Raw genomic sequence first — 19,445 nt, 5'->3', positions numbered from 1 at the left:
CTCTGACCCTGCCATAGCCACCCTCCCCCGTCACAGGTCTCTGCCTGCCATGCATCTAGCGTCCACTTCATCGCGCCTCTCCAACACCTATTTTCTCCAGGAGCTTCTTCGGACCCCGTCTTTTTTGTCTTGTTTTCCTGAGAGCGACAACCTTGGGCAATGCCAATCATTCCAAGCAAATTCTGTCAGGCCAAGATCTCCCTCAGCAGCATGCGCCCACCTGTTCCTAACTCTCCCGCCAACTGGGCTTCCGGACCCTCCGAAACCAAGGCTGGGAGAAGTCGAGCACGCATGGGAAGGGTCGAGCTAGGACCCACACCTGGCTCTTCCTCCCACACTGCCCGTTAAGCCCAAGGCTCAACTTCAACACAAAGCTCTCCTTCTCTCAATTCCTTCAAGGAAAGTTAACTTTCAACGAACACCTACCAGACTAGGACAGAGTGCAGGAGCCGCGAGGGAAGGTGACACAAAGGCATGGCCCAAGGGGGTGGTAGGAAGACTCAGCCGGGGCTCTCCATTCCCCAGCCTGCCCGGCCTGACCAAAGCAGCCAGGCCGGCCAGAGTCCTGGGGCTCGCGGAGGAACGGACATGGCCTCCGCAGCGGCTCGGGGAAGGCCCCAGGGCGCCGGACTGTCTCACGCGCGCGTCCCGCCCCACTCACCTGTGGGACCCATAGCGTCGCCCGCCTCAGAGGTAGAAGCCGCCATTCCGCCACGGCGCCGAAACTTCGTCATCAAGCTGCGCGCAGAGCCACGCCCCGCGGCCGAGCGGGAAAAGTGCCTCTACCTCTCTGGGCCGTTACCTCACACGGCGCGTGCGCAAAGCGAAGGCCTGCCGGGCGAGGAGGGGAAGTGGCGAGGCAGGAGTGCTGGGGGCGGGGGTGGTCCGCAGCTGTATGCGCCTGCGTTGTGTGCGTTGTGGTGGCCTCTGGCGCCTCGAGGTAGGGCTCACACACTTTCTCCCCAGCAAGGAATGCGCGTGCGCGTAAACAGGGTCGTTGGTTAGTGCCTCCCGCCCGGAAGAGCGACCCCTAGCGGTGCACCGGCGCGGACCAGAAAATTGCACACTTTCTTGTAAGAGGCATTTACTGAGCGCCCAATGTATGCCTAGAACTGGGCTGGGTGCTGCCACCTAAGCGAGCACGATCAATGCAGTCTATCAGGGAGGCCCTGACCGCCAAGCAGCGGGCCCCTGCAGTCCGCCATGCCACCCCCGACCCCTAGCGCGCCGCTCAGCACACATGGAGCGCCCAATAACTGTTGGACTCCAATGACGCCGCGGAGGCGGCCCCATCCCCGGCCCCGTCCCGCCCTCCCGCCGCTCCCGAGGCTCCCTGCCTCCTGGGAGGCAGGACGCTGGCGCTGCAGGGAGAGCGCGGTGGGCGCAGGCGCGGCGGGGGCGCACCTTTTCTCGGGCCGCGCGGATGGCGGCGCCGGGCGCAGGGCCTGGGCCGGGGTCGGGGGCGCCCGCGGGGTTGGAGGCGGCCCGGCAGAAGCTGGCGCTGCGGCGGAAGAAGGTGCTGAGCACCGAGGAGATGGAGCTGTACGAGCTGGCGCAGGCGGCGGGCGGCGCCATTGACCCCGACGTGTTCAAGTGAGCGGGGCGGGAGGGGGCCGCATCCTCGCCAGACACCCCGACCTCTGCTCTCCGGGTCCCCCGGTCCCATTGGTCGGGAGGAGTCCCCCGCGCCCCCGTCCCTGTCCTTGTCGGGTCTTCAGGGAGGTGGCCGCGCCAGGCGGAGAGGGCTCACCGGCCCCGCGTCTGTCCCCGCCAGGATCCTGGTGGACCTGCTGAAGCTGAACGTGGCCCCCCTCGCCGTCTTCCAGATGCTCAAGTCCATGTGTGCCGGGCAGAGGCTAGCGAGCGAGCCCCAGGACCCTGCGGCCGTGTCTCTGCCCACGTCGACAGTGCCCGAGACCCGAGGTCAGACCTGGGCCCGCTGTCCCTGCCCCAGTGGCGGGGGTGGCGGGCGGGGAGGGGGCAGGCGCGGCACAACGGCGGCGTGGCCTTGAGTGGCCGGGCCTGTCTGTGGGTCTCGGCCCGGCACCTGCAGGGCCCATCCGTGGGCTCTGCTCCCGGGCTTCGCTACCAGCCTTAGGAGGCACGTCCAGGTCAGGTGGACGCAGAGTGCGTGCCCCAGGGTGGTCCAGGCTGGGTAGGGCTCCTCTGCTTAGCTCCTCCCCACCTCTTCACTCAGGCCTTCATCTTACAAAGTCGGGAATCAAGAAGGTTTGGGGCTGGGCGCCATGGCTCACGCCCATAATCCCAGCACTTTGGGACCCCACAGCGGGAGGATCGTTTGAGGCCATGAGTTTGAGACCAGTCTGGGTGACAGGGTGAGATCCTGTCTCTAAATATGTTTTTCAAAAGACAGTCTCGAGCCGTGTCCTGTGGTATACAGCATCCGGGGAAGTGCCCAGGGAGCGGGGCAGGCAGAGGTCTTCCTGCCTGCACCCCACCTAGGCCCCGTTCCTGCGCAGGGGCTTGGCCAGCCCTGGCCGGCTTCCCTCTGATGATTGCAGAAGGGAGTCAGACGCAGAACTGCCAGGATGCAGAGGCCTGCGGGGTCTGAAGGGCCTCCTCCCTCTCCAGTGTGGTGACTGGGCTGAGCAGATGCTGGGGGTGAGAGTGTCATGGTGGAGCCTCCGTCCCTGCTCATCCTCCCCGCATGTTGCTTCTGCTCCTGATGGCTCTCTCTGAAATGCAGCACAGCGTCCCAGGCCAATGGAAGAAGGCCCAGAGCTGGCTCCCTGCCTGGAAGCGCCAGGATACCCGCGCAGGCATCCTGAGAAGGCGCGGGGAGCACGCTGCCTTCATGGGGGGAGCGCCAGGGCCTGGGCACCCACGCCCCCTGACCCAAGAGGGCCTGGGCACCTGTGTGCTGGCCTTTTCACTGACCCTCACTCTGTCTGCTCTCTTTGTGTCTCTCTCTGACCTCCAGAGGCCTCCTTTCTCTCTGCCAGGAACAGTAGCCCCCCAGCAAGTTCCTCCTTTTTCTCCAGCCCGCAGCCTTCGGCCTCTCCCGTTCTGCTCCACAGCCTGGCTGCTGCACACTCGCCTCTCTCTCCAGGCCCCCCGGGTTCTCTCCGCTTCTCTTGCTGCCTGTTCTCTCCTTTTGCAGGTTGCGTTTATTGGCTTATCTCTGGGGGTTGGTGCTCTCCCTTGTTTCCATTTAAACTGCCTGGCCCCAGGAGGCCCAAGCAGCTTTGAGCTGCAAGGGCAGGACCATGCAGGCCACCACTGCCCTGCCACTTAGCAACAGGGCAGGATTTCTGATTGGGTTTGTTAGAGACATGGTATGACAGTCTCTAGACCCCACAGTTGGGCTGGCATCCGGGGACAGGACCAACACCCCCACACTCCAGAGGCAAACTGTGGTGAGTGTAAAGAGCCCTGCTCCAGGGGAGGACAGCTGGCAGGGTGCGGTGTGCTGTGCTGGAGAGCACAGCCACGACTGCTGTGCTTCTCACCTCGCCCTCTTAGAAGTTGCCCCCTACCCAGACAGGAAGTCTGGAGGCTGAAACAGAGAGTCCCACCTTCCCCGCGTCTCCTGGGATGCCATCTCACACGGATGCCATGTGCTGGTCCCATGGCCACACTCTAGCACTCAGCCCCTTTGCCCGCCTCACTCCTGAGTTGGGGTCACTTTCCAGGTGTCACCAGGTGTGATCAGGGGCCCAGAGCCAGGGGCCTGTGAGAGCCCAGGGGTCTTTGGTCACACCTCCTGCATGCACCGCCCGACAGCGCCCACCTCACTGCCACCCAGAGCTCAGGCCCAAGGGAGGGTGGAGGGGGCTGAGGGACAGGCCTGGAGTAGGGGTGCCTGGACTGTAGGCTAAGATGAGCAATTGAGGGGCAAGTTTCCAGCAGGAGGGAGAAACTAGGAACAGAGTCCTTGTCACTCCAGGGGATGTTGCTGCTCACTCAAGGGCCCTGGGTGCCAGGCCCAGCTCTCAGGGCAGAGGGCGTGGCAGGGAAGTGAGATGGTCACACTCAGTTCAGTGAGAGGCAGTGAGGAAAACTGCCAGTGAGACCAGCGTAGTGGCTCACACCTATAATCCCAGCACTTTGGGAAGTCAAGGCAGGTAGATCCCTTGAGCTCAGGAGTTCAGGACCAGCCTGGGAAACATAACAAGACCCCATCTCTACAAAAAATACAAAAACTAGCCAGGCAGGGCCAGGTGCAGTGGCTCACACTTGTAATCCCAGCACTTTGGGAGGCCGAGGCGGGCAGATCATGAGGTCAGGAGATTGAGACCATCATGGCTAACACAGTGAAACCCCGTCTCTACTAAAAATACAAAAAAAAAATTAGCCGGGCATGGTAGCGGGCGCCTGTAGTCCCAGCTACTCAGGAGACTGAGGCAGCAGAATGGCGTGAACCCGAGAGGCGGAGCTTGCAGTGAGCCATGATCACACCACTGCACTCCAGCCTGGGCGACAGAGCGAGACTCCTCAAAAAAAAAAAAAAAAAAAAACTAGCCAGGCAGGCATGGTGGTGGTGCCCGTCTATAGTCCCAGCTACTTGGGAGGCTGACGTGGGAGGATCACCTGAGCCTGAGGGAGATGTTGCAGTGAGCTGAGAGCTTGTAACTGTACTCCAGCCTGGGTAACAGAGCAAGACCCTGTCTCAAAAAAAGAAAAGAAAAACCGCTAGCAATGGAGATGGGAGGAGGCTTCAGAGCCCAGAGAGCAGCAAGGGTTACACGGGGCGGAGCAGGAGGAGGAGGGGGGGTCAGCAGAGCTCCACAGGTGTGAGCTGTGGCAGTGGGAGGGGGTGGGTGAGGCAGAGTGCTGTCCAGATGCTGCTAGGCCCGGGGCGGGAGGAGGCAGGTGGGGGCACAGTCAAGATGTATGTGGGGGTTGTGGCACTGGAAATGCAGGCATAGAGGGCCCGGGAGGATTGGGGGTGTCGTGTGAGCGAGTGGGGTCTCCGAGAGAATTTACCCAAGGACAGGAGTGGCCTGGAGTGCTGGTCCCCTCGGGGTCTTTTGTTCCTCGAGGGCTCTGTCCTGGAAGCATAGCCCAGGTCCGGTCCTATAAGCTGGGGGCAGAAAGCCAGGACATGAGGGCACGGAGGCTCTGTGGGGTTAGAGTGGAGCCTGAGGAGGAGGTGGAAGGGAATGGAGCCACACCAGGAGTGCTGAGTGAGAGGCAGAGGCCACAGATGGAATGCTGAACCTCTCTGAGGCCCACACGTTACAGCATCTGACCACACGGAGCTCCAGCTGCCCTGGTAACGGCAGAATCTGGGGTGGAGGACATAAGGGGGGGGTTGTCAAAGTGATCCGGCTGGGGGGCATGGAGGCCACGGATTTCCCACAGGACTCAGTGTGGAGTTCTCCAGGCTGTGGGCCAGGCCCACTCGAGCTTGCCTCTGAGCTGCAGCAGGCACCCTGGGTCCTCTGGATGCCTGTCCCCCAGCCATCCAGACCGCCCGGGGGAACCACTACCACCAGATTCACTCATACCCACAGGGAAGGGGAAACAGAAAACCCCAGAAGCACGGAGGGGTGATGCTTGTCTTCGTAAGAGTCTGGAGTCACTGAGGGAAAAATAAATTCAGTCAAGCATTCTATTTAAGTTTAGGGAAACTATACATTTTAAAAGTTGTCCAGAGCATGCACGTAAGATGACACTTTGGAGTGTGGAAGCCGTGAGTCTCACCTGAGCTGTGCTGCCTGATACAGGAACCTCGAGCCACACATGGCTGGTGTGGTCATTGCACTGCGTGTGTTATGCACAGCAGATGCCAAAAGACTGGTACAAAAGGGAATGCAAAAAGCCCACCACACCTTGGGAGGCCGAGGCTGCTGGATCTCTTGAGCTCAGCAGTTCAGGACTAGCCAGGACAACACGGGGAGACCCAATCTCTACAAAAAATACAAAAATTAGCAGGGCATGGTGGCACACATCTGTAGTTCCAGCTGCTTGGGAGGCTGAGGTTGGAGGATAGCTTGAGCCTGGGAGGTTGAGGTTGCAGTGAGCTGTGACTGCACCACTGCACTCAAGCCTGGGTGAGAGAGTGAGACCCTGTCTCAAAAATAAACAGAAAACCCCGAAGTGAATGAGGCTGGGCATTGGTTCACACCTGTAATCCCAACACTTTGGGAGGCTGAGGCAGGAGCATCACTTGAAGCTCGGAGTTTGAAACCAGCCTGAGCAACCGCAAGACCCCACCCATCTCTACAAACAAGAAAAAGAACAAAGGTGAACGCAACATCTTACGAATAACTTATGTACTGATTACATATTGAAATAATACGTTGGATATTTTAGATTGATTAAAGTATTTGAGCTAATTCTGCATTTTCTTTTACTACTTACTTATTTTTGAGACAGAGTCTTTCACCTAGGCTGGAGTGCAGTGGCGCACTCATAGCTCACTGCAGCCTCAACCTCCTGGGATCAGGCAATCCTCCCACCTCCTCTTAAGTAGCTGGGACTACAGGTGCACACTGCCACACCTGGCTAATTTTTTGATTTTTTTGTAGAGATGGAGGTCTCACTGTGTTGGCCCAGCTGGTCTCTAGCTCCTGGCCTCAAAGTACCCGCCTTGGCCTCCCAAAGTACTGGAATTACAGGTGTGAGCCACTGACCTCCGCTGAGCCAGGCTGTTTTTCACATTCAATGGTCATTGACTATCTTTGGACTTAGGAGGGCCCTCCAGGGACCAGGCCTAGGGGCATCAGTCACCCCGCCCTCACACCCCAACCTGCAGGCACACTTGGTTCAATCCCACTGTCTAGCCCGTGTGACTTAGCGGCGCCTCCCGAGGGAGCAGGGCTAAGCCAAGCTGGTTTTCCCACAGCACAGCATTGCAGGCCACTCTATTCTGGGCCTTCTCATCCTTCATAAACTGAGGAGGCCTGAACAGGGCTCCCCAGTAACCCCGAGAGCACGCAATTCCTGAAGATTTCCAGGATTTTCTTAACATCAATTATGGCTTAAAGTTATGTTGGTTTCACATTTACAGGATTTGTCAACCCTGTCAGATTTAAAGATAAGCATTATTAGCCAGGCGTGGCCCCATGCTTGTCATCCCTGCTACTTCGCATGAGTTTGGGGCAGCAATGAACTGTGATTGCATCACTGCACTCTAGCCCAGGTGACAGAGCAAGACTCAGTCTCTAAACACCCCTCCACCACCACTTAAAAAAAACCAAACAACAAAACATCATTTGCTCTTTTCTGCTTCCCCCTCATCCTTGTTTCCAGAACGGACCGGGTCATTACTGAGGGGAGGAGAGGAAACTCAGATGGCAGCAAACTGAAGGGAAGGCGGCTCTGCGTCAGGCCCAGGTCTGCGGCCTGCTATGCCGCTGGCTGTGGGGAGCTAGGCATTAGTAACCTCGAGAGCACATGGGCGCCTAAGCACCCAGGTTAGGCCGCGGCTACAGAAGATCTGCCTCTGTCTGGCCTGGCCTGCGGAGGGACTGTGGCCTCAGGAGGATGCTGGCCCAGTAGGAGCTGCTGCAGGGTGGCGGGTCCTGTCTGCTCATGGAAGATAGAATCCTCAGCCCTTGACCAGTCAGTGGAGACTAGAATAATGGCAGTTTGTACCACAAGAGACGCGTGGTGACTGTTCTCTGCTTTGTGCCATTTTCACAAGTCACTGCTGGGCTGAGGTGGCCAAATGTCACCCACCACGTGTTCTTGACTGCGCTCGTCCTTGACTCAGGGCAACCCCGACTCCATCTTTGTTGAGTCAAGTGTGCCAAGCTGTTCCAAGCAGGACACTGCTATAACCCTCACCACCGACCAGGCAAGAATGAGCAAAGATCTCATTCTCTGAGGAAGAACTGCCCAGAAACTCCTAAGGAGGGCTGTCCTATCCCTGCAGGGCATGGGGAGAACTTTGTGGTACTCGCATCGGAAGGGAGCTAGAGGTACCTCTGGAAGAGCCAGGGTCCTCGGCATCTCAGACACAGGAGTCTCTGCTTGTTCAAGGTGACAGATGGTGAAACAGAAATGACCTAATGGATCCCTAAACACCCAGTTACATCTTTTCTCCAGGAATGCAGTTTCCCATTGCAGGCTATTTGACTACACTTGATGAGAGGCCAGGGAAGGACCAGGATTGAGGCTGGGCGTTCTGTTGGCTGAACCCTTGTCTGGAGTCACCCTGAAAGTGGTGGCAGGGGAGTTCCTGCAAGGGACCGCCCCAAACCTTTCCAGGATGAGAGCCAGTTGGGATTCCAAAGGAAGAAACAATGCCAGAGTGGTCAGTCCAAAGCATTTGTTAGGGACTTACATACAGAGGGGGCGGCAGTGTGCCCCCATGAGGGGCAGCCGGGAAAGAGGTTGTGCCTGGGCACACCGCACTGAGGGGGTGGGGTGTGGAGCTTCTATGAGAGTGCAAGGAATTTGGCTGGGGTGGGACCGGTTTCCACATGCTTAGCAACGTATCAGATAGCAACATGTCAGATCTTTCAGTGTTCCAGGTAACAACCTAAACCTGTGTCAGTGTCTGGGAAGATGCAAGCCCCAGCCAGGGTTCCAGCCTGCAGGGGGAACATGTAGCTGATTAGGTCAGAGTAGTCAAGGCACTCCCTCAGTCAGGACAAAGGAAACGCTGGGGGGACGAAATGGGGGACCCAACACTGAGGCAGGGGACACATGCCCTGTTTAGAGCCCATGGGGCAGACCCTGCCAGGCCAGAGCAGGGGAGAGCCCTGACCAAGGCACTCTGCACAGCGAGCCTGCCACCCGGGTACATTTGTACCTGGCAGGGTCCTCTCAGTCAGTCTTGCTGATGCTGTCAACACCCTGAGCCCAGGGAAATCCATCCCATTAAAATAAAGCTCTGGCCCAAGTGTGGCTGCAGATCTTTCTTGGCCATCTTAAAGTGTAAAGTAAGCAAATTACAAATCAAAGAATCTCTGAACCAGTGGTCTTCATCCGAGAAAGACACTGGTGGTCAGAAAGTCTCAAGCATTCAGACTGTGGCAGGAACCCTGTCGTGGAATCTGGCAGCTAAACCCGAAAGCAAGAGGGTTGACCACTGTTTGCGGAACACTCGGGTAGGTAGGAAACAATCAAAGAGCTTCCAAAATCAAAATCAGAAGCCCTATTCCAGGACTTGGTGACTGCAGTACTTCCTGCCCGTCACCATCTGGGGCAGCTCAGATGTACAGTCCAGCATGAATGCACCTTGAGGATGAGGCAGCGTGTCCCTGCTGCTGCTGCCGCTGCCGCTGCTGGCACCATCAGGGCAGACTAGGTTTGCTGTCCAGGCCAGGTGTGCACCAGCCGCACCTACCTTTCCCTAAATGGACCTGTGGCATGTGTCCTTTCAAAATGTTCCCTTGGCAGTGTGCTCCTTGCATGGCTTTGCTCCTGGGACACATCCTAAAGGGTCCCCTGCACACTGCCAAGGGCTTCTGGGGCATGACCTGTCTTTAGTGGTTCTGAGTCTCAGGACTGGGGCTGACGCAGAGCCTCTAGCTGAAGCAGCCTTGATGGAAGTGTGTAGACACAAATGTTGCCCAAGGAGCACGAGTACCACAGGTGCTGCAGTTATGGGGCTCACCCATTCCTAATCATTGTGCTTTGTGTCTCCTCAGGAAGAAACAAAGGCAGCGCTGCCCTCGGGGGAGCATTGGCCCTGGCGGAACGCAGCACCCGCGAAGGATCCAGCCAGAGGATGCCACGCCAGCCCAGCGCTACCAGACTGCCCAAGGGAGGCGGGCCTGGGAAGAGCCCTACGCGGGGCAGCACCTAGGATGGGGCAGAGACTTGTCACATCTTTGTTCCCAGCAAAGGCTACATGTTATCTCCTTCAGTTGATAATAAACCTTTCTGAGATGCAGAGGGTCCAGGTCAGACGTTCTCTACCTTTTCTTTTTTATATTAAGGCACAGACTTAGAATGAGTTTTTTGTGCCAGTCCTGGTTGTGCCACAGCAAACTAACGGGATCCCTTCACCATGGGTCAACTTCCTAAACCTAATTTGTGTTCTGAGAAAAGGTATCTGGACTGCCAGGTCTTTTATAAACATGTCAACAAGCTTCACTTGAAATGAAATGTGGGAGGTTTTTTTGTTTGTTTGTTTTTAAGAGACGGAGTCTCTGTTGCCCAGGCTGGAGCGCAGTGGTGTGATCTCAGCTCACTGCAAGCTCCGCCTCCCAGGCTCACGCCTTTCTCCTGCCTCAGCCTCCCGAGTAACTGGGACTACAGGTGCCCGCCACCACGCCCGGCTAATTTTGTTGTATTTTTAGTAGAGACGGGGTTTCACCGTGTTAGCCAGGATGGTCTCGATCTCCCACCTCATGGGAGGTTTTCTACCAAGACAGCTGACAGTGCTGAGGGACAGGGTGGCTGTGTGTGTGCAGAGAGGGCGAGTGCTGCCCTCCAGGTTACGGTGGAGCACTGGGGTCAGCATGGATGTGTTGTGACCTTCTGTGGGTCATGAATGCTGTGCAGAACTTGGTTAATACCTTTTCCCCCTCTAAAATGTCCTGACCTTACACATGTGACCCACAGCTTTAGAGACTTCACAGACAAGCCCCATCCACAGACCTCCAACACTTCACTTCTAGTCTCTTCCTTTTAGCCAGCATGACCCATCAATAAAGAAGCCCAAAAACTCGCAAATTCAATTGAAAACCCTGACTCTGCTTTCCTAGAATTTAGGAAATCTATACTTTGAACGCTTGGCTTTGAAGAAACACTGTTTTCCCCTGGTCAGTTTACTTCCGTGGCAGCTGCTTAAGTATGTACAGTCCTGCTGCACCCAACCCCACGCCAGGAGGGCAGGCTGGCACCCCACTGCTGTCCATGTAGTCTCTGGGGTCCCACCAGCTCCTGTAAGGCAGAACTAAGCTGCATGACACACAGAGGTCTTGGTTTTGTACAGAACCTTTAATTGCAAACAACTTGAAAGCAGCCATCCTGGGGGTGGCAGGGGAGAACTCACCACACCCTCCCCTCAGTATTCTTCGCCTTCTTCAGCCTCGGCTTCCACGGAATCCACGCCCACCTCTTCATAATCCTTCTCCAGAGCTGCTAGGTCCTCTCGGGCCTCAGAGAACTCTCCCTCTTCCATGCCTTCGCCCACGTACCAGTGCACAAAGGCCCGCTTGGCATACATGAGATCGAACTTATGGTCCAGGCGGGCCCAGGCCTCCGCGATAGCCGTGGTGTTGCTCAGCATGCACACGGCCCGCTGCACCTTGGCCAGGTCTCCCCCGGGGACCACTGTGGGGGGCTGGTAGTTAATGCCCACCTGCCGGAGAAGGGAAAGAAAGCAGTCTGTGAAGCTTATATCAAACCTAGAAATGGTAGCTACTTTTCCTCAAACAGAAGACACCCTGTGGGTGACAAGGAGAATACTCAGTTCACCTCACAAACGTCACTAAGCCCTTCTCTATGCCAGGCAGGGTGATAGTTCCAGATGAAGAACAGAGAAAGGAACCTTGGAGGTAGCCACCCTGGTGGGACCCTAAGCTACCTAAAGGGCTGTGTCCTAGTACCCGTGACATGTGATAGGTGCCCAGGTGAAGACAGTCTTCCCTCTGAAAATGTATGCTGCTTGTCTTCTTTGTAGATTACAATTAAATCCTGTAGCTAAACTTTTTCCACCCAGATAGATGCAGAGTACACAACTCTTCCCCATGCTATCACAAGGAACATCATACCCACTTCTGACCCACAAAACAAGCCACTGTGGATATGCAAAGGTAGCTGATCATGGGTCAAGAGTCATATGAATGCTGCTACCGCAGCATCAGGAAGTAGTCAAAGTGGTCCATGTGCCTGCCTAAGTAGGGGGTGGCATTCCAAGGTGGTAACCAAAGGGGAAGCATTCCAAGTTTCAGAACTCAGGATTAACATGACCTGAGGTCCTGGCAGCAGTGCACAGGGTCAACTAGAGCAGGGATCAGCACACTTGTTCTATAAATGACAACATCAGGCCAGGTGTGGTGGCTCAAGCCTGTGACCCCAGCACTTTGGGAGACTGAGGCACGCAGATCACGTGAGGCCAGGGGTTTGAGACCAGCCTGGCCAACATGGCGAAACCCCATCTCTACTAAAAATACAAATATTAGCTGGGTGCAGTGGCTCATGCCTGTAATCCAGCACTTGGGAGGCTAAGGCGGGTGGATCACCTGAGGCCAGGAGTTCGAGACCAGCCTGGCCAACATGGCAAAATCCCATCTCTACCAAAAATACAAAAATTAGCAGGTGCCTGTAATCCCAGCTACTTGGGAGGCTCAGGCAGAGAAGTTCTTGAACCTGGGAGGTGGAGGATGCAGTGAGCCAAGATCGTGCCACTGCATTCCAACCTGGGTGACAAAGCGAGACTGCCTCAAAAAAAAAAAAAAAAAAAAAATTTCCCAGGCATGGTGGTGCATGTCTGTGGTCCCAGCTACTCAGGAGGCTGAGGTGAGAGAATCACTTGAGCCTGAGGGCAGAGGTTGCAGTGAGCCAGGATCACACTACTGTACTCCAGCCTGGGGTACAAAGCAAGACCCTATCTCAAAAAATAAATAAATAAATAAATATCACCACAGATATATAGTGTGATGACTCAGAAAGAGAGTTCAAAAGACATCACTGGGCTGGGCGCAGTGGCTCACAACTGTAATCCCAGCACTTTGGGAGGCTGAGGTGGGCAGATCACCTGAGGTCAGGAGTTCAAGACCAACCTGGCCGACATGGTGAAACCCCGTCTCTACTAAAAATACAAAAATTAGCCGGGTGTGGTGGCGGGCGCCTGTAATCCCAGCTACTTGGGAGGGTGAGGCCGGAGAATTGCTTGAACCCGGGAGGCAGAGGTTGCAGTGAGCTGAGATCATACCACTGCACTCCAGCCTGGTCAACAGAGCAAGACAGTCTCAAAAAAAAAAAAGAAAAAAAAAAAAAATCAGTGAATCAATTATCAACTCTGGTTCACTACTTTATGCCCACATGCCTAGCCCATGGAACAGGGATAGTCTCCCCAAAGGATGCGGGCCTTCAGGGACAGTGTTATTTTGTGCGTCTGCTGCTTGCTAAAAGGCCTACACATCACCCAGTCATACCTTAAATCCAGTCGGGCACCAATCCACAAACTGGATGGTGCGCTTGGTCTTGATGGTGGCGATGGCCGCGTTGACGTCTTTGGGGACCACGTCCCCCCTGTACAACATGCAGCAGGCCATGTACTTGCCATGGCGAGGGTCACACTTGACCATCTGATTGGCTGGCTCGAAGCAGGCATTGGTGATCTCGGCCACCGACAGCTGCTCGTGGTAGGCCTTCTCGGCTGAGATGACCGGGGCGTAAGTGGCCAGGGGGAAGTGGATGCGGGGGTACGGCACTAGGTTGGTCTGGAATTCCGTCAAGTCCACATTCAGGGCCCCATCGAATCGCAGGGAGGCTGTGATGGAGGACACGATCTGCCCAATCAGGCGATTGAGGTTGGTGTACGTGGGACGCTCGATGTCCAGGTTGCGCCGACATATGTCATAGATGGCTTCATTGTCGACCATGAAGGCGCAGTCAGAATGTTCCAGGGTCGTGTGGGTGGTCAGGATGGAGTTGTAGGGCTCCACCACGGCCGTGGAGACCTGGGGGGCTGGGTAAATGGCAAACTCTAGCTTGGACTTCTTGCCGTAATCCACTGAGAGCCGCTCCATGAGCAGAGATGCAAACCCAGAGCCAGTGCCGCCCCCAAAGCTGTGGAAGATGAGGAAGCCCTGCAGTCCCGTGCACAGATCCGCCTGAGAGAAACCAGACAACATGAGTCAATGGCCGTGGAAGCCACACCACCAACCTCCAACAAGCCAAGGCCACTTCTCTTTGCCTCTGAAGACTTGATATGGATTCAAATCATCCATAATAAACACGTAGTACACCTTGAAGCAAAGAAAAGCAGACAAAGATCTACAGACAAATCACCATTGCAGACTCAGTAGGACTCAAGATGCTGGTCTAAGTTGTTGTTTGTTTGCTTGTTTGTGATGGAATCTTGCTGTTGCCCAGGCTGGAGTGCAGTGGTGCAATCTCAGCTCACTGCAACCTCTGCCTCCCGGGTTCAAGCAATTCTCCTGCCTCAGCCTCTCAAGTAGCTGGGAGTACGGGTGTGCACCACCACACCCAGCTAATTTTTGTATTTTTAGTAGACATAGAGTTTCACCATGTAGGCCAGGCTGGTCTCAAACTCCTGACCTCAGGTGATACACCCACTTCAGCCTCCCAAAGTGCTGGGATTACAAGTGTGAGTCACCATGCCCGGCCAACATGCTGATCTAAATTTTGATAAAATGACCTCCCTTTCACCTTCCAAGAACTACCCTCCCATGCAAGACAATGGCCACATGAAACCTTCTCTTCTTACCAGTTTGCGGATCCGGTCCAGGACTAGGTCAACAATCTCCTTGCCGATGGTGTAATGGCCTCTGGCGTAATTATTGGCTGCATCTTCTTTCCCAGTGATCAGCTGCTCTGGGTGGAAGAGCTGCCTGTAGGTCCCTGTGCGCACTTCATCTACAAAAGAGACAGTGTGTGCTGTGAATCTTTAAGGCCTGTACTCACCAAGATGGACACATTTCAGGACTGTTCACTTCTACAGAGTACATGCTGGTCAAAGTACATGACCTACAAGTCATAGGTCAACAGTGGCAGCATCTGGTAGACAATGTCTCTGTGTGATAACCAAACTGCATATGCAATCTATGACTTTACGAAGTTACACTCAGCTTGTGGTATAAATGTCAGCACGACCAGTTCCTAGTGAAAGGAAATAAGCTCTTGCACTCCTACGCAGGTACATAATTCTTTCCTACGTGTAGCAACGTCAAAGGCTATAAGTTAAAAACTCTTACAACCTGGGAAGTCACCAGATCAGTGTGACTTCTGCAGGGCAGTCCCATCAGGGCACCCTGGATGACCTGGGTCTCACAGGCTTTCAGGTGATGCTGTCATTTCCTGGGGGGGCCACTGAAAGGTGCTGCCTCTTGGCAGCTGTCTTTGGAAACTACCTCAGGCCGCTATTCTGAAGTAAGCAAATGACTGTTCTGTACTTACCTTCTATGCCTAAGATGCAGCTCAAGACTCTCGTGCACCAGCATAAAAGAGTGCAGAGCATTCAGGAGGGAACCAAGGCTACTGCACCCTGCAGGCAGGGCCATCTGAGCAGGGCTGAGGCAGCCACAAGGGAATCCCTCCACAGCCCATCTTACTGCTGGCAAAGCAGCTTTTCCCTGTAGGTCAGGTTTTCCTAGATTAGGAGCCAAGTCTCACAGACGCTTTCATCACGAACCTTTCAGTTTCTCTCCTAACAACGCCACGGGCATATGCCTGTCCATCCCATCCTTTTGGCAGGAGGATTCAAAGGAACCCACGCGGGACTTTAACACTGCTCTCCCACCCTCTCAGGAAAGTTGCCATCCAGTGCCCAGGCACCTACCGACCACAGTGGGCTCCAGGTCCACAAACACTGCTCTGGGCACATGCTTGCCAGCCCCAGTCTCACTGAAGAACGTGTTGAAGGAGTCGTCCCCGCCACCAATGGTTTTATCACTTGGCATCTGACCATCGGGCTGAATTCCATGTTCAAGGCAGTACAGTTCCCAGCAGGCATTGCCGATCTGGACACCCGCTTGCCCCACGTGGATAGAGATACACTCGCGCTGTGAACCGGAACATAAATGTGAACCCGTTCATTTCAAGGCAACTTGAAGCTATATGGCATGCAAAATATTTTAATATTTATATAGTGCTTCAGTATCTGGTGCTTTCACAGTTGGTATTTCCTAGGAGGATTAGGGGACTGATCCCTTCATCCCTGTGAAAACTAACTTGCTGTAAACCATACTAGCTACTAAGTTCTATAGGTAGCCCTAGAACCTGTTTTCCACTACACAAAAATTAGGTTATTTTAAAACTTGGAAGCCATGTAATGTCAATAATCAACCCCACATTATAGCCAGTCACAGTAATTCTCTGAAGAATATATAGCAGTTTTTGATTATGTCCTGATCAAAGGATAAGGTAGTTGGGTTGGGGAAGGAAATACAGAGTAGGTCTCAGGTCCCCATGGTCCAAGCCCAGGTGCTCAGTGTGTGTCCTCTCTCTGCTCCCCAGATCTACCCTCCATCATTCACCATCTGCTCTGTGCTCTTGGAGGTTGACCCTTGAGAACAGCATCAGAGGCCTTCCTTGCCCTCTGGCTTCTTGCTGGTTTGGTCAATGGCAGGCAGCAGTGGGATACTGGGGGCTGGAGCAGAGCAACGCCAGGGTACTCCCTCCTTGGCCCCTTCCTGCTCAACTGCTGTGGGTGACCTGAATCCCTCTTAAGGCCACACTTTTGGCAGGTTGCCCTCTCAATTTCTTGTAACCACTCCCTCTCTCCACCCCTTGAAGCCTACAGGTGTAATGGCTCCCAGACATCATCAGTGCTGGGACACTGCACTGTCCTTTGGTGGCTTCTTTAAACCCTGCCAAGCCAGGTGTGGTGGCTCATTCCTGTAATCCCAGCACTCCAGAAGGCTGAGGCGAGAGGATTGCTTGGGACCAGCTTGAGACCAGCCTGTGAAAAATTTACAAATTAGCCAGGTGTGGTGGCACACACCTGTAGTACCAGCTACTCGGGAGGCTGAGGCAGGAGAACTGCTGGAACCCAGGGGTTCAAGGCTGCAGGGAGCCATGATCCCGCAACTGTGCTCCAGCCTGGGCAACAGAGCATCTGTTGAGTGCTGTCAAAAAAAAAAAAAAAAAGAAAAGAAAAAAAAGGATAACTGACAAACCACAGGTATTCAGACTTGGGACTTGGGAATCTGTTATGTTAATGGGTTGCTTTTTTGGTTTTTTTGAGGCAGGGTCTCTGTGGCCCAGGCTGGAGTGCAGTGGCACCAGCAGGACTCACTGCAGTCTCAAACTTCCAGGCTCGGCTGATCCTCCCACCTCAGCCTCCCGAGTGGCTGGAACCACAGTCCCGCATCACCACGCCCGGGGAATGTTTGTATTTTTTTGTAGAGCCCGGGTTTCGCCACGTTGGGTCAGGCTGGTCTTGAACTCCAGACGTCAGGTGATCCACCCGCCTCCACCTCCCCAAGGGCTGGGATTCCAGGCGTGAGCCACCGCGCCTGGCCTAACGTGTTGCCTCTGGGCGAACGAGGCAACGTTTCAGCAGCGTCTGAGCCTTAATTCCCAATCGGACCCACGTCCACAGCCCCAGCCCCGTCAGCGAAGGCTCCTCAGTCGCTGCCGGCAGCACAGACTCGTGCACTCCCACGTGGAGACTGGAAAGCGGGAGCAGCGCCCTCCGTCTTCAGCAGGCGACGCCACTATTTGCTCTCTGGGGACGGGACACCGTCCATGGTCCCCGTCCACCGACTGAAGACCCGCAGCTTCATTTAACACGGTGAAACCCCGTCTCTACTAAAATATACAAAAAACTAGCCGGGCGAGGTGGCGGCGCCTGTAGTCCCAGCTACATGGGAGGCCGAGGCAGGAGAACGGCGTCAAGCCGGGAGGCGGAGCTTGCAGTGAGCCCAGATCACGCCAGCCTGGGCGTGCATTCCAGCCTGGGCTACAGAGCGAGACTCCGTCTCAAAAAAAAAAAAAAAAAAAAGGCCGCCGTCCCTGCCCTGGGACCTGCAGATCCCGGAGACGATTCCGTGTCCTCCTGTCCCGCACTAGACCCCGCGTCCTTCTCCAGCTTCCTCCCAGCTCAGCGCCCAGGCCCGCAACAACGTCCCTCCGTCCGCCCGAGGCCAGCTTCGTCTGCCTGGGCGTCTGCGGGGCGGGAAGGACCCGGGTCTTACCATGGCGAACTCCGCCGCTTCAGCCCGACGCTGCTTCCAGACCTCAACCGGCTGCCGCAGCTGCTCAGAGCCAACTGCAACCGTCTGCCCGCGCGCGCTGCACGGGACTGGCCCGCCGCTGCCAGGCTGCCATTGGCTTGGAGTTCCTGGGAGGCGGGCCGAGGGCCGGGTCCCAGTTCTGATTGGCCGTTGCTGAACACGTGGAGTGGGGACGCTCTCTGATTGGATGCAGGATTGGCGGGAAGGCAGCGGGGTCATGAAAGGCTTGGCGGGTGCCGAGGCATTTCCGGGGCGTCTTCTGACCGGGGTTGGAACAGCTACTGCAGGGCTTTTGTGGGTCACGGAACATCGCCTTGCTCCCAGTGTGCCGCTGCCCCCTCCCTGAATGCCCCGAGCCTGCTCCTCTCCAAGCCTTTTTCAGATCTTTGCAAACAAGGCTGCTTCTGAGAGGCCTTCCCGCCATCTACCCAAGTCACAGCAGCGCTGCAATCACCCCCTTTCCCTGTTCCCACCCAGCACCCAGGAAGTGACAGGATTCAATCCCTTTTGTGACCCAAAAGGAGAAAACGGGCTGGGCGCGCTGGCTCAACCCTGCAATCCAGCACTTCGGCCAAGGCCGAGGCAGGTGGAGCACCCGAGGTCAACAGTTCCCCGAGACAAGCCTGGCCAACATGGTGAAAACTCGTCTCTACTAAAAATGCAAAAATTACCCGGACTAGTGGTCGGCACCTGTAATCCCAGCTACATGGGAGGCTGAGGTAGGAGAATTGCTTGAACCTGGGAAGCAGATGTTGCAGTGAGCCGAGATTAGACCACTGCACACTCCAGCCTGGGCAACAGAGCCAGACTCCGTCAAAAAAAAAAAAAAGGAAGGAGGCAAAATTAGCTTAAGTGGAGAGGTTGTGCCAGGCACAGCGGCTCATGCCTGTAATTCCAGTGCTTTGGGAGGCCACGACAGGAGGATCGCTTCAGGTCAGGAGTTCGAGACCAGCCTGGGCAATGTAGTGAGACCCACCTTGCCCGTTTCTACAAAAAATAAAATAAAATTAGCAAAGCATGGTGGCACACGCCTGTAATCCCAGCTACTCAGGAGGCTGAGGCAGGAGAATTCCTTGAACCTGGGAGGCAGAGGTTGCAGTGAGCTAAGATCGCACCACTGCACTCAAGCCTGGGTGACGGAGCGAAACGCCATCTTGAAAAAAAGAGTTTATTTGTGCCAAGTTTGAGAAGTGCAACCCTGGAGATGCAAGTTGTCTTAATACACACCTCTAATTAGCAGCAGTTACAAGTGGGTTTTTAAAGGAAAAGAAGAGACAATTCCTAAGTTACCAAGAATTTTGAAATTAGTGAGGAAGTCTTGCTGTGTTGCCTAGGCTGGTCTTGAACTCCTGACCTGAAGGGATCATCCCACCTCGGCTGGCCTGGCCTGAGGAATTTATATTAAAATAACATAAGCTATTTATTGGGCCGGGCGTGGTGGCTCACACCTGTAATCCCAGCACTTTGGGAGGTCAAGGCGGGAGGATGACTTGAAGTCAGGAGTTCGAGACCAGCCTGGCCAACATGATGAAACCCTGTCTCTACCAAAAATACAAAAATTAGCCAGGCGTGGTGGTGAGCGCCTATAGTCCCAGCTACTTGAGAGGCTGAAGTAGGATAATCACTTGAACCCGGGAGGTGGAGTTTGCAGTG

The 19,445-nt window shown here is 55.3% G+C and overlaps 3 protein-coding genes across 7 annotated transcripts in view; 1 reads left to right on the top strand and 2 right to left on the bottom strand.

Moving 5' to 3' along the window:
• SMPD4 (sphingomyelin phosphodiesterase 4) overlaps positions 1 to 991 on the bottom strand; it is a 30,390-nt gene extending 29,399 nt beyond the window's left edge. Inside the window, exon 1 of one of the 2 annotated variants that reach the window (XM_037987078.2) lies at positions 662 to 991. The gene's annotated coding sequence lies outside the window, so the exon portion shown is untranslated. The remainder of the gene's footprint in view (positions 1 to 661) is intronic. The other variant, XM_007964559.3, reaches the window with a different exon arrangement.
• On the top strand, positions 945 to 9,811 carry MZT2B (mitotic spindle organizing protein 2B). Of its 4 annotated transcripts, XM_007964560.3 has the most exons (4): positions 1,050 to 1,593; positions 1,775 to 1,923; positions 2,942 to 3,121; positions 9,567 to 9,811. In XM_007964560.3, exons 1-4 carry the CDS (start codon positions 1,424 to 1,426, stop codon positions 9,722 to 9,724), a joined length of 657 nt encoding a protein of 218 aa, XP_007962751.1. In that variant the 5' UTR covers positions 1,050 to 1,423; the 3' UTR covers positions 9,725 to 9,811. The 4 variants fall into 4 exon arrangements, with proteins under 4 accessions (XP_037843009.1, XP_007962751.1, XP_072875670.1 ...); XM_073019569.1 differs by lacking the exons at positions 2,942 to 3,121; positions 9,567 to 9,811 and adding an exon at positions 6,053 to 6,211 and having other exon boundaries at positions 1,078 to 1,593; XM_007964561.3 differs by lacking the exon at positions 2,942 to 3,121 and having other exon boundaries at positions 1,334 to 1,593.
• Positions 9,812 to 10,844: 1,033 nt separating this feature from the next.
• Positions 10,845 to 18,348, bottom strand: TUBA3E (tubulin alpha 3e). The gene is made up of 5 exons (XM_007964558.3): positions 17,754 to 18,348; positions 15,395 to 15,617; positions 14,324 to 14,472; positions 13,026 to 13,706; positions 10,845 to 11,227 (listed from the first exon to the last, which is right to left on the bottom strand). The coding sequence occupies exons 1-5, from the start codon at positions 18,009 to 18,011 to the stop codon at positions 10,931 to 10,933; spliced, it is 1,608 nt and encodes a 535-aa protein (XP_007962749.3). The 5' UTR covers positions 18,012 to 18,348; the 3' UTR covers positions 10,845 to 10,930.
• Between the last annotated feature and the right edge of the window lie 1,097 nt (positions 18,349 to 19,445).

Source organism: Chlorocebus sabaeus, chromosome 10 (genome assembly GCF_047675955.1).
Source record: "Chlorocebus sabaeus isolate Y175 chromosome 10, mChlSab1.0.hap1, whole genome shotgun sequence".
NCBI classification, from domain to species: domain Eukaryota; kingdom Metazoa; phylum Chordata; class Mammalia; order Primates; family Cercopithecidae; genus Chlorocebus; species Chlorocebus sabaeus.
The sequence above is the reverse complement of the archived record's forward strand: the minus strand, read 5'-3'. Positions and strand labels throughout refer to the sequence as shown.

Bases quoted from the DNA above. Each gene is read 5' to 3' on its own strand.
- MZT2B (XM_007964560.3), top strand. From the start codon at position 1,424: ATGGCGGCGCCGGGCGCAGGGCCTGGGCCGGGGTCGGGGGCGCCCGCG. The intron at 1,924-2,941 runs GTCAGACCTGGG...TCTGACCTCCAG, and splicing joins GACAGTGCCCGAGACCCGAG to AGGCCTCCTTTCTCTCTGCC. The intron at 3,122-9,566 runs GTTGCGTTTATT...GTGTCTCCTCAG, and splicing joins CCTGTTCTCTCCTTTTGCAG to GAAGAAACAAAGGCAGCGCT.
- TUBA3E (XM_007964558.3), bottom strand. From the start codon at position 18,011: ATGACCCCGCTGCCTTCCCGCCAATCCTGCATCCAATCAGAGAGCGTC. The intron at 14,473-15,394 runs GTAGGTGCCTGG...TCTCTTTTGTAG, and splicing joins CCTGGAGCCCACTGTGGTCG to ATGAAGTGCGCACAGGGACC. The intron at 11,228-13,025 runs GTATGACTGGGT...CTTCTCCGGCAG, and splicing joins GGTGCCCGACTGGATTTAAG to GTGGGCATTAACTACCAGCC.